The sequence below is a fragment of the Pipistrellus hanaki genome (genome assembly GCF_964339955.1).
Source record: "Pipistrellus hanaki genome assembly, chromosome: 6".
Taxonomy (NCBI): Eukaryota; Metazoa; Chordata; class Mammalia; order Chiroptera; family Vespertilionidae; genus Pipistrellus; species Pipistrellus hanaki.
In genome coordinates, this window is record NC_140508.1 from 72,994,563 (window position 1) to 73,007,583 (window position 13,021).

At 52.5% G+C, this 13,021-nt stretch overlaps 1 protein-coding gene across 5 annotated transcripts in view; it reads right to left on the bottom strand.

The window, feature by feature from the left end:
• Nucleotides 1-13,021, bottom strand: part of CTIF (cap binding complex dependent translation initiation factor) — a 222,083-nt gene that overhangs the window by 111,325 nt on the left and 97,737 nt on the right. For all 5 annotated transcript variants that reach the window (XM_084887413.1, XM_084887414.1, XM_084887415.1 and 2 more), the window contains one exon: nt 481-557. In XM_084887413.1, coding sequence (XP_084743539.1) covers nt 481-557 — 77 coding nt within the window. The remainder of the gene's footprint in view (nt 1-480; nt 558-13,021) is intronic.

Consider the following 13,021-nt stretch of genomic DNA (forward strand, 5'->3'; position numbering starts at 1 on the left):
AGGGTGCTGTTCTGGCCCCTGTACTGCCCAGGCCCTGGGGCTCTGGGGCTCTGGACGCCAGGGCGGTCCTGGTTCCTGCTCAGTTCAATGCTCTGCAGGCATCTGAGAGCAGCAGCATGCACAGGGGCAGAGCTGAGCATGGGGCGGAGGAAAGACAGACACCCTTGGAATTGTGATCTCCGGAGCCTCCTGGAGGCCATGTCTCAAAGCACCGCGGGCTACGTCCTGGCGCCTGGGCTGCTGCTGATGTGAGGCCAGTGGGAAGAGCATTTCTCCTCCCGGACCGCACAGATGCCTCCTGGATTCGGGGAGCTTCCTTTCCGGGGTCCAGAGGGGGAAGCACAGCTGCTGCTGCCCCATGGGTTACCTACCAGCCCATGTGCCGAGCTCACAGGTATTAAAGCACAGGCCGGGAGTGACGGAGGTACGGATGGGCGACGGGAAGATAAGAGCAGAAGCTCGAGATGCAGTCTCTCCTACCTTCGGTCATTCCTTCTCCTCCGGAACAGCTTCTTCGTGTGCGCAATCTCCACTTCATGGGGCATCGGGTGGTAGCCCTGGGGTGTGGGGAGGAGGGGCAGCGTTAGCAACTTCTGAAAGAGCACAGGAACTTCTGGGACCAAACTAACCATCGGGACGTCTATGACAACAGGAAACGGAGCGCCTGGAAAGACCAGACTGAAACATGGACAGTACCAGAGAGAATGGGTTTCCCACCAGGCAATGAATGATGCTGGAATTACAGAATCAAAAGCAGCAGGGACACACAGGGGACCTCAGAACTCATCACATCCAGTCACTCAAACGGCAGCTGAGAATGATCAGGTCCAGGGGTGAATGAGGGGCTTTAGGTCTTGCAGAGTTGGCCACAGGGCTGGGACCACATCCTGGACTCACAGTCTGTCCCACTGACCAGTCACTTCCCTCACAAGCTCCCCAACGCACCAGGAATGTCAGCATCTTCTTCTCTGAGTGACAGACGGGTGACAGGGCCAAGGCGAGGAGCCCCCTGCAGACCCTGAGCCTCCTGCAAAGGGAATGTGCTAGAACCCAGGCCCCTCACCCTCGCCCAGGGCTCCTGTGCAATTTTACCCAAGATTCTCATTCCTTATCCTCCCGAGGAGCCGTGAAGGGGAACGTGCACATAGCTACGTGCCCAGGGGAAATCCTAAGGGTGGTCTTTTACGTATCATCATCATGACAACCACATGATGTACATTTACATCCTGATTGGAGAGACACTTTTCTGCTTATTACGTGGGGATGATCCCAGAAATGCAGGCCCCAGGCGGGGTTATGTGTAGAAGCTGGGCTGATGGCCAGCTCTGTTCTTACCACCTCCCTCTGCTCAGCAGAAAAGTGTGTTCTGATGGGATGTGGGGAGAGCACTGCTGATCCATTATGGACAACCTGGGGTCGGGGGTGGTGGTGGTTAGGCCTGGAGGTCTGGGAGGAGGGGGTGGGGTGGCTTGAGTCTGGGACACCTCGGGACAGGCTGACTGAGTCCACAGGGCCTTGGCCACGCTCAGGGGGAGAGAGGGAGCAACGGAGTCCAGTGTTTTGGACATGGTCCACTGCCCCAAACCCTACTCTACAGACAGGGAGACTGAGGTCCAAAAAGCTTATGCAACGAATTAGAGAGGGCAGTTCTGTGGGGCCGGCAGCCCAGGCCTTCGGGGCTCAGGGATCAGCCCCTGATCAGGGTGGGGAGTGTGTGGATGGACAATAGCAGCTCTGGCTGTGCCAGGACTGGCCAGTCTTGGGGAGCTTCCAAGGGAAGCATTGGAGGAGCAACAGGCTCAGGAGGACACAGGGACGCTGGTCTCAGTCTAGACTCCTGTTGAGTCAGGGAGAGAACGACACGTCTCAAAATATGCTTTAGTAACAGTCTCTCCCACCCTAGCCGGTGTGGCTCAGTTGTTTGAACATCATCCCGTGCCCTGAAAGGCTGCCAGTTCAAATCCCGGTCAGGACATAAGCCCAGGTTGCAGGTTCGTTCCCCTGTCGGGGTGAGTATGGGAGGCAGGCCATTGATGTCACATCAGTGTTTCTCTCTCCCCCCTCTCTCTTCCTCCCTCTCTAAAATCCAATAAAAATATATTAAAAATAATAACAGTCTCTCCCTCCCACCCTAAATACCGTGGACAATGCAGTAAAAAAGACTTGAATGAATTCCGGGCTCCAGCCAGCCACAATGGGCCTCTGCGGCTTTAGGATGTGCTTTGTTTAATGGTTTTCTCAAAGGACATTATTTGCTTTCTTTAATACAAAACACAAACAAGGAAAAACACCAAGTCTTCCCCTCTCATTTCCCTTCTCCCACCCCGAGCAGCTCCGGTGGCCCCTTCCCTCCCTCCCTCGCTCCCGCCTCAGGTCACTGCGGGAACACATGGGCGTGCCGGGCAGAGACAATGGAAGGAAGCAGAGGCTCCCTCTAAGCTGGCGGCTGGGGTCGCCGTATCTTAGCCTGGAGTCCAGGCACAGGGAGCTGTCCATAACTCTTGGCCCTCCACGAGCCCAGAAGGTGCCAGCCGCCCCGTCTGGGCCTCGGAGTCCTGGGCTCTGCCCTGTGTGCCGGCCTCCTCCCTGCCCACAATGGCCAAAGCAGGAGGGAGCTGTACTGAGGCCCAACCTCATGGAGCCCTAACTCTGTGCCGGGACTCCAGGTGGCCTGGTGGGCAGTGGGGCCGCTCTCCTAACTATGCCACAGCGGGGACCTCTGAGCGCACCCCCACACCTCCCAAATGAACAGTATGCATGTGCGGACATAAAATAGTGTAACAGCTAAAAGAATGGGTCTGGAGCTGAGCTGTGACCTTCAGACTGGCTCTTCCTCCTGATGGCTGTGTGACTTTGCACAAAGGACCTAACCTCTATGTGCCTCAGTGCCTACCCCTGTACAATGGAGGAGTAATAGCACCGGCCTCCTAGGGTCTGTATGAGGATTAAGGGAGTTGCTAAACATGTAAAGAACATAGAATAGTATTTGTAACGTCGCCCTCCCCCTCTCCTCCCCCAGATCCCGACCCTGCTCAGGCTGAGAGTGCCAGGACAAGCGGGGCTGTTGGTCCCTGTCCTCACGGAGCTCCCAGTCTTGGCAGAGAGAGTCCAGGAGAGGTGTGTGCAGGGGGAGTGTGTGTGTGTGTGTGTGTGTGTGTGTGGGAGTGTGTGTGGGAAGCCCAGGTCAGGGAAGGCGAAGGGAATCAGCCAGAGCCTGGGGCCCATATGGTGTGCTGGGGAAGGACATGGAGATCTGCTTACAGTCCCTTTCCGAGGCTGGAGACCAAGGGGAGGCCCCAAATCAGCCGAACCGAGTGACACGGGTGATAGACAAAGCCTTGCATCTCTGAGGCCCTCCCTCCCCGGGGACAATCCAGGCCTTGGAGGACTGGTCCCACCCCCAGGCTACCGGTGGCCCCAGCCTATTGGTGAATATGTGAATGAGCCCCGCCTCCTCAGACACTTACATAGAACTTTCAGGCACGCGGCATACAATGGGGTTCACTGTGTTTACACACGCTTCGCTGGAGAACCCTCTCCAACCAGTCCCTTTGTTCTTCAGACGCAAGCTGGAGATTGGTACCAAGTGACTCTCGTACTTTACGATGCTGCCCACACTCCCCCAAAACAATGGCATCTCAGTGTCCACAGGGTACGTGTGAGGCCACCAGGAGGAGGGAGGACACCTGTGCTCAGCCCCTTGCCTGCCACCAGGCTGCCGCTGACCCAGGCCACCAGGTTTTGAAAATTGTTGGTGAGAGGGAAGACGTGCAGATACAAGTCCATAGCGGCATTCTTTGTAATTGCCCCAAATGGAAACGCCCCAAATGTCCATCAGCTGACGGCTGGATACGTGCGGGATGCCCTTACGATGGCATATGATCTGTCAATAAAGAGGACGTGCATGCTACAACATGGCTGAACCTTGAAAACACGCTCAGGGGAAGAAGGGAGTCGCCAGTACCACGCGTTGGCGATTTATTTTAACGAAATGTCTAGAGTGGGCGAATCTGCAGAGACAAAGATTAGTAGTTGTCAGGGGCTGAGGAGAGGGAAAATGGGGAGTCACTGCTAATGAATTCTGGAATTAGAGAGTGGTAATGGTGGTACAACCTTGTGAATTATATTAAAAACCATTTAACTGTACACTTTAAAAGGGCAAATTTTATGGTATGTATATTATAACTCAATTTGAAAAGGTGGAAAAAGTGTCTGTGTGCAGCATATTCCGGGCAGAGGAATAGCAAGTGTTGCGGGGGGGGGTGGGGGGTAGGTGGGGGAGAGAGAAGGAATAGCAAGAGGAGAAAGAGCAGGAGGAGGAGAAGGGAAAGAAAGATGGGGGAGAGGTAGGGGGAGGAGGGGGAGGAGGAGGAAGATTCAGCCATAATGAAAAATGTGGCTCTCTCCATCAATTACTCTCTAGGAAGCAGCTGCCCTAAAACACTGTCACAAGATAGAGCTGACTGGGTGGCATGCCCCAGGCAAGGAGCACACAGTGACAGAAGTGACAGAGAATCTAGAAAAAAAATAAGTAAATTAGTATCTCCAGGCCTGGCCAGGGGCGGTGGTGTCCAGCTTTCAACCAGAGACCCCTTCCAGCTTTTTAGATGGGATATATCCCTCCAGTGGAGAAGGAAGGATTGATCAGGTTGTCAGAATTATCCTTTAAGTGTAAGTGGTCTCTGCTCTAATTCTTTAAAAAAAATATATATATTTTATTGATTTTTCACAGAGAGGAATAGAGAGGGATAGAGAGTTAGAAACATCGATGAGAGAGAATCATCGATCAGCTGCCTCTTGCACACCCCCCACTGGGGATGTGACCACAACCAAGGTACATGCCCTTGACTGGAATCGAACCTGGGACACCTCAGTCCACAGGCCAACGCTCTATCAACTGAGCCAAACTGGTTAGGGCTTTGCTCTAATTCTTTATCCAACAAACCCCTCGCTCCCGGGATGCTCCGAAAGCTGCATGTAGACATCAGTCCAGGTCATGCCAGTCCAGGTAGGAGCCCCCGTCCCCTGCTATAAATGACAACCTAGACTTCTGGTTTGCCAGCTGGTGTGTGTGTTTCACCGGTGCAGTCAGGTGCCTCTGAGGTGCCACCCTGCACCCCCAGGGCCTGCCGGGTCCTCCTCCGCGTCTCTACATGGGAACCTTCTCCCTCTGGCTGGGAGACCTGGCCGCAGTTTCCCGCTGTCTAACCTCTGACCACTTTCAATAACTAAATGGGCCTGGGAGACAAGTAGATTATATAAACCAAGTCTCTCCAGGGAGAAAGGGAAGATAATACTCCTGCGTGCAGCTCTGGCAGAGTACACACACACACACACACACACACACTCACTCCCAGAGGTCAGCGCTGTGTAAGATGCTACTGCTCTGGTTGCAGAAACATCTTATGTAATCCCCCCTCCTCCACTCCAGGACAGAGCTGCTGGCCCCAGGCTTGGGATGCAAGGGCCTTGCCCTGAGAAGACCCAAGAAACAAATCCTGGGTCTGAACATGAGGGCAGAGGAAGGGAGGACTAAGCAAGCACACTGAGCTGGAACAGGGTGAGAGCTGGGTGGCTCTGAGGACAGCAGACTCTATGCTAAGACACTCACTCCCATTGGGCCACAGGCGGGCCCCCTCCGCCTATGCACTCACCCACCCACCCACCCTTCCATTCACCCACCCAGCCTATAAATATTGTTTCAGGCACTGCAGACTCAGTAAAAAAAAAAAAAAAAAAAAAAAAAAAAAAAGGCAAAATGCTTATTCTTACAGAGCATCCATTTTAGTGAGACACAAATTAGTAGATAATATGATAAATGATGAAAAATGCTACAAAGCAACATGAGGCAGGCATGGGGTGGGGTGGGTCAGGGAAGACTTCTCTGTAACTTGACATCTACCCATCAATCCATCTACCCATCTGCCTTCCAGGCTTATTCCTCACCCAACCAGCACTGAAGGCCTACTAGCTGCCACGTGCAGCAGAGGGAGAACCCCAGCATAAGAGAGGGAGTCGCAGCCTTAGGAACTCAGGGGACACACGAGAGTAAGCTGACCAGATGCCTCTGGCAGCCCTGAGGAAGGCGTGAGGGCCTCTGCTTGGGAGAAGGCCAGAGAAGCTTTGCTGAGAGGGTGGTACCTGAGCTTCATCTCAAAGGTTCGAACCTGCTGGCCTAGGAAGTCAGTGTCACGCTGTGTGTGCAAAGACGTGGCCGGCACTGTGGGAGGCGACAGAGGCACCGGGCTCTCCGATGGCCAGGGCTGGTCCTCCTGACCAGGTCTGGCTGGTGCCGGCTGTAGAGTCCTCTTCACCCCCTGTAGTGGGTAGAACTGTGTGCCCCCAGAAAACCAGTTGCCCTCCTAACCCTGTGGACCTGTGACCATGACCTTACTTGGAAACAGGGTCTTTGCTGATGTGATCAAGTTTAGATGAGGTCAGACAGGGTCAGGGCAGGACCTAAATCCAAGAACTGATGTCACTATATAAAGAGCATCATGTGAAAGGTGGGGTTGTGCGGCCATAAGCCTAGAGGCTACCAGAAGCCAGAAGAGAGGCCAGGAACAGGTCCTTCCCTGGCACCTTCAGAGGGACCGTGGCCGGGACTGTGGCATTTTGTTACAGAGGCCCCAGAGATCCAGCACAGGTAGGAGAGTGGGCAAAATCGTCTGCGCTTCAAAATGGTGATTTTCCTCACAGCATAGCCTTTGCCAAAACAGAGTTTAATTTGCACGAGTTATGGGCTCAGCAGACAGTTCCACTGAGTTGTATTTCTAACCCGCTTTTATGAAGGAAGAAGAGGGTTACTAGTAAGGTCAAGGAAGTTGCCCAAGGCCACCCAACCAGCTGGCAGCAGCCTGTGTACCGGTCTCCAAGGCTCTCGCTCCCAACTCTGATGACACTTGGCTGACAATATCAGGGCAGAGATGTGAAGGCTGAACCCCTGGGGGCATCAGGCAGCGCTCACGCGCCCTCTCTCTTTCTCTCTCCTTCCCTCCCTTCCTCTCTCCCTCCCTCCCTCTTGCTCTACCTCTGACCCCACAGTGCCCAGCCATGCACTCTTGGTCCCCAAAAGCGAGGAGGAGAGGCCAAGAGCAAGCACTGATCTATGCTGGGGCCATAGCTGGGCAGCCCCATTTCTGGCCTGAGGATGGAGAACTGGTGTCACTGGGTACAGCTTCCAATGCCCTCCCCATGTCTGCCCTGCAGAGCGCCCTCTGTGTCCCCTGAGATGCTCATGGCCACCAATGTCACTCTGCTCTTCACTCGCAGGTGTAGTGGGGGCCCCTGACTGCTGCTGTGCCTCATTCCCTTCCAGTCTGGCTGCACCCACAGAGCTCAGTGCTGTGGCCTGCAGCTTCATGGAACCCCATGCTCATTTCCGCCTTAAGGGAGAGTTTCCTGATATTCCTGTGACCTTGGACCTCTGGCCACTGAGCCTGACCTGGACCTAACAGAAACCACCCAGGCCTAACTATCTCACAGGTCTGTTCCCATTGTCTCTGACACCCGAGCTCTCTGCAAAGGGAAAGAGCATTATACACAAACAAGAAAGCTTTTACCTACTGCGTGAAGGACCGCCAGGCTTTGAGATTCGGACAAACAGCACCAGGCCCACAGCCTTTCGCAGCAGGTGGCACGGCGGTGAAAGGCCTAGCTGGAAAGGCAGGCTGAGCTTCTGGCCCAGGGGAGGCAGCATGGGAAGTCTCAAATGGGGAGGGGTCCCTTAGACAGGTAAGTCCTGCTCTCCTCAGCTGTGCCTGGGGAGCGACTCTGCTCTGGCCTCCTGCAAATCACGGTCCTCCTCTTGTTCACGCACTCATATATGGTCCCTACCAGACCCCCGTCACTCTCAAGAATGCTATTTAAATACATGGAAACTAACGGCTTCCTCTTTGCAGAAAATACCAAGTGACCCCAAGGGGAGGGCCCCATGCATTGCCTGGCTCAGAAGAACTGGAGCCCCAGGAGGCAGGACAGACCCTGGGGACAAAGCCAACTGGAACTCTCCGACTCCCCGTCTCCCGAGGGCAAACTGTGCAAGGGAACCATAGCACTTGGCAGCTTCCAGGACCATAAAAATACCAAGTTCAGCTCCTCTGACAATGAACTTGTCTGCGTGGTGGAGCCTTCCTGCTCCTGGGGGTCCTGCTTGTTCATAGCTTCTAAGAAGTTATCCTACCACTCACTCCACGTGGGCAGGATGTGTGGGTCACGTCCAAGCTGGAACAAACTGGTAATGTTCCTAGAATTCCTGGAATCCTGAGGCTGTACCTCTATTCAGAAGAGCCGCCCTGTTTCAGAAAGGTGAAGAGTGGGCAGCCTTGCCATGCCTAAATGCAAGGTTTTCGAACTTTTGATTTACCTTTTTTAAATCAGCAGAGACCTTTTTAAAGACAATACCTTCGCTGGTGTCCCAGCATAAAAACACAGACACACGTGGACAGAAAGGAATTCCACCCCCTGCTTCCGGCTGCCCCCACTAGCACCCTGGATCACGAACCTAAACTCTGTCCACCCTGAAAGGCTCTGCTCCAGACACCATACTAGATGCTGGCTCCCAAGAACTGGACTTTTTTTCTACAAGAGAAGCTTGCCTTAGGCTCTCTGAACTGGTCTTAGTGGTGCCTCTGACCTCCTGACCTCCCGGAGTGCACATGAGTACTTTGCCTGAGGCAGGGGTGAGCACCCATTTATCTGACACCCAGGGGTCTGTGTCTGCAGGGACTGAGGATATAGAGGCTAGTTCCTGGGTGTCATTGGCACGTGCAGGCCTTGCTTGGTTGTACTAAGCCCGTGGTCGGCAAACTGTGGCTCGAGAGCCACATGCAGCTCTTTGGCCCTTTGAGTGTGGCTCTTCCACAAAATACCACGGGCCTGGGCGAGTTTATTTTGAGGAAGTGGCATTAGAAGAAGTGTAAGTTTAAAAAATTTGGCTCTCGGAAGAAATTTCAATCGTTGTACTGTTGATTAGCTCTGTTGACTAATGAGTTTGCTGACCACTGTACTAAGCCAATAAAACCCACCCCTCCTTTTCTCGTTCAAGTTAGGCTTCTCCCTGTAACAGCCAAGAGCCTTGACTCATAGGCCGCACATGCCCTTTAGGCAACCTGGGTCCCAGCTCCGTAGCCAAACTTGGAGACCCCTGGGCAGTTATCTCTTCCAGCCCCCTCCCTCCTTCAGGTGGGAAATAAGGAAGAACATCTGTGTCCCTCCCACCTCCTTCAACATGGCTATCTATATAAGCCTGCCTTTCCTGGGCCCCTAGCTTCCCCTATGTATCTTCAAAATATTTTGAGGAGGGTTTCTAACATTTGCAACTAAAAAAGTCTTAAATCATGTGGCACGATACAACTTCAGGTGTTGCGGGTGACTGCATCACATGCATGGAGTCATGGACAGCAAACACGCCTCTCCCTGTCACTCCCACTGGTAGCCACGCCAGGAAGAATCCCCTGGGTGGAATCAAACACAAATGACAGTCACTCCATACTTCTGAATAACCAGTGTAGGTGAGGACATTAATGCAAAGGACAGGGTCTAAGACCCAACAGAAAAATGTTTAAAAAAATGGTTTCACCCTAGCCAGTTGGCTCAGTGGGTAGAACGTCGGCCTGTGGATTGAAGGGTCCGTGGTTCGATTCTGGTTAAGGGCACATACTTTGGTTGCAGGCTCCATCCCCAGCCCTCGTTGACATGCATGTGGGGGGCAACCAATCGATGTGTTTCTCTCACATCGATGTTTCTCTCTGTCTCTTCCCCACCCCTTCCTTCCACTCTCTCTAAAAATAAATGGAAAAATATCCCCCAGTGAGGATTAACAACAACAAAATATTTCTAATCTATATGGTATAAAATGTAAAGGAAACAATTACTAAGGTGCTGCTTTTTCAACTACTGTGATCAGTTTCTTATTTTGCAACCAGAGCAGTTGGGTGAAGGATATGTGTGTGTGATGTTGGAGGGATGATTATGTGGTTATGACTCTCTTTGCATCAAAGTCTAAGACCAAATTGAGACCAAATGAGACCAAATGAGACCATGTCCAGGTGCCAGGCCCAGCACCAAGAGCCGAGAAGCAACCCTGGACCCAGGCCCTGCTAGCCGACACAGCAACAGTCACATTTCCTATACATCTGTAGGTCCCATGGTGCCCGGAGTCCTGCCACCTTCCTCAGTTGCTTGTTGGATAAAGAGCTAAGCTGATAACGGGGATGGACCAGAGCTGGGCCCGCCCCATTCTATCCGCTGTGAACCAACAGCACTTGCGGATGACCCAGGGGCCCGGGACATTGCCTCAATCAGCTATTGCCTCACCCAGGCAATCTCTCTGATGTTGCAAGAAGACAGGATGCCCGATGGCCTTGGCGGCTCTCAACGTGCAACCATGAGGTCCAGCGCTTATGACTGCAACTCTCCTTTAGTTCAACGCAGAAGAGGATGAAGACCTGGGTCCCCCATTGTCCGAGGAAGAGTGTGGTCTGCAGGGGTCACACAAGTGACGCGGACAAGGAGGTGAGACTGAGGAAGATGGCTTAGACACATGGAAAGAGGCTGCCGTGTACACTCCTGAGCTGTTTGCAATAGATTCTATTGACTACCTGCTAGGCCACTCAAGGGTGGCAAGTGAGGGCATCCTTGAGCTGATCCCATGCGGACGAGCTAGCCCAATGATGGGCGGGGGGGGGGGGGGGGGGGGGAAGAGGTGGAGGAAGCTGGCCTGCAAAGTCTTTCTCCCTCCCCACCAGGCCTGCCCCATAAATATGCTCCCTTCCACTGAGTGAGCAATTCTTTTTCCTGGAAGGTATTCAACAAAAGTCTCCTTACCATAGAAGGAGCTGAACTATGCCTGCAAGGATTCTGAGCTATGACAATGGTAATAACAGTGTCTGCCACTTATTGAGGCAGGCACAGAGCGAGGAGCTTTACATGAATTACCCAACTCAAAGACTCCCAACAATCCTGAGGGAGGTACTACTATTCCCCATGCTCCACAGGAGAGGAAAAGGAGGACTGAGGACATTTAGTTACAGACCCAAGGAAACGCAGCAAGTGTGTGGTGGAGATGGGACTCAGAGGCTCAGGATGGAACCCTAACACAACACCCACAAGAGCAGGAGATGTGAGAACCAGTGCCAGCCAGTGCAGGCACAATCAAGAAGCCAGTGGGATGCATTTCTCAGGCAAGAGACCTCTCTGCCCTGCCCCCCCCCCCCCTCGTCCTATCACAATGGGCTCTGCTCAGCGCCATCATAGTGGACTTCAACAAGCATCTGTTGTTGGAATGAGAAAACGGACGAATGAACATAACAACTTTTCAACAAGGCTTAGCTCACTCATGGTTTTTCTTGGATTCACTCTATAGACAATTTAAATTCACAGGTTTGTTGTCATTGGTCTATGCTGGGGGTACTTGGCTTCTTCCCTCTCCTTCCTTCCAAATCATCACTAATAGCTATGCTGCCAAGCTAGATATTAATAGGATCAGTATTGTGCAAACAAATGGACCTCCCTGACAAGCGTGTTGTCAAAAGTGAAAAAGGAACAGGGCCTCATGGAGATCTCCAATTAGGAAGCTAACAAAGCAGTAGAGATGAGGTTCTAAAAATCGGCTTGCATGCAAAAGAATGTCTGAATGGAATTGTGTGTTAACTGTTTGCAAGAAGCTAGGAAATTGTAAGTGCAACTGCAAACATCTTTGGTAGAAAAAATAATTGCCTCAAACTTATTAATTTTTTAAGTCAGTGCTTTAAGGACACGGTCCACCTCTCTCTGACTACAGGAAATGTACCATTTCAGAAATTCAATTACTTGTTCCATTCCCAGAAAGCAGGGCCGACCTTCTGTGGTATGGATGCGAGCCATTAAGGATTCTCTGCCACATAAAAGAGTCTTTATGGGTTGTCTTAAATTGGGCAGCCATTGGTTTCGGCAGCTCACTAGGCCCCAGCAGCTCTGATGACCTAGTTGGTATCTATTTCCCTCCACGTCTCTGTAGCAGACAGTGATTTGACCTACTTTCAGGGGCACAGCGATGGCTCAAGAAGGAACGTAGGGGAAAATGGACACAGGATTTGGAAGTGCAGGCTGCAGGCATCTCCTGGCCGCCCCCCTCTCTGATCAAGAACAGCTCTCGTCTCCCGCTTCCCCTCTCCATTTCCAAAGCCTCTTCCTCCTGCAGCCCCTCACCCCGACTCACTCTCCTTGGTCAGGAAAGGAGCTCATTCCTGCCCAGTATGTCCGATCTCTTAAATCTGTCAGATTTCAGTGTGGGGCCTCCTAACCATCCACCTCCTAGCCTGTAGGGTGGGCTGTGACATCTGTATAGCCCACCAGAGGGACCCAAAGTGGCTGCTTGTGGCCTGAGGGCAGCAGTCCATAGCACTGGCCACCCCAGGCCAGGACCTAGTCTCAGACTCCTATCAGGACAGTCCACTCTGGCTTAATAGCAAGTAAAAGATTACAAAGAGTTTAAGAAGTGGTTTTTAAATTCTGAGCATCTGCAGCTGATGCATCAACGGTAGCTAGGAAGGAAGGCAGGGCCTACTCTCTAGAGCAGGGGTTGGCAAATGCTTGCTGTAAAAAGCCAGGTGGTAAATAGTTAGACTCTGCAGGCCACATAGTTTCTGTCACGACTGCTCACCTCTGGTTCTACAGCAAAAACAGCCATAGCAGAGCAGAGCACAGAAGCAGGCCTGTGCTCCAATAAAACTTTATTTATAAAACACTGGTGGGACGCCCTTTGCTCACTGGGCTCCAGAGGCCAAGTGCATGTGGCAGCATTTTGGCTCCACTCTCTGAGCACCTCCTAGTGGTGACTTTTTGCAGTTGATAGGTGCCCAGCATCCTCACATCCCCTCCACCCCACCCCCCACTGCTGTTCAAACTTGCTTTCCTGGAAGGGCCAGACCAACTCAATCTACTAAGAGAGGATAAAAGGGTTATATCTACATTTCAAACAATAAAAACCTCAGTTCTGAGGCCGTCAGTCCAGGATGCTCACTGACAGCCCCTGCGGAGC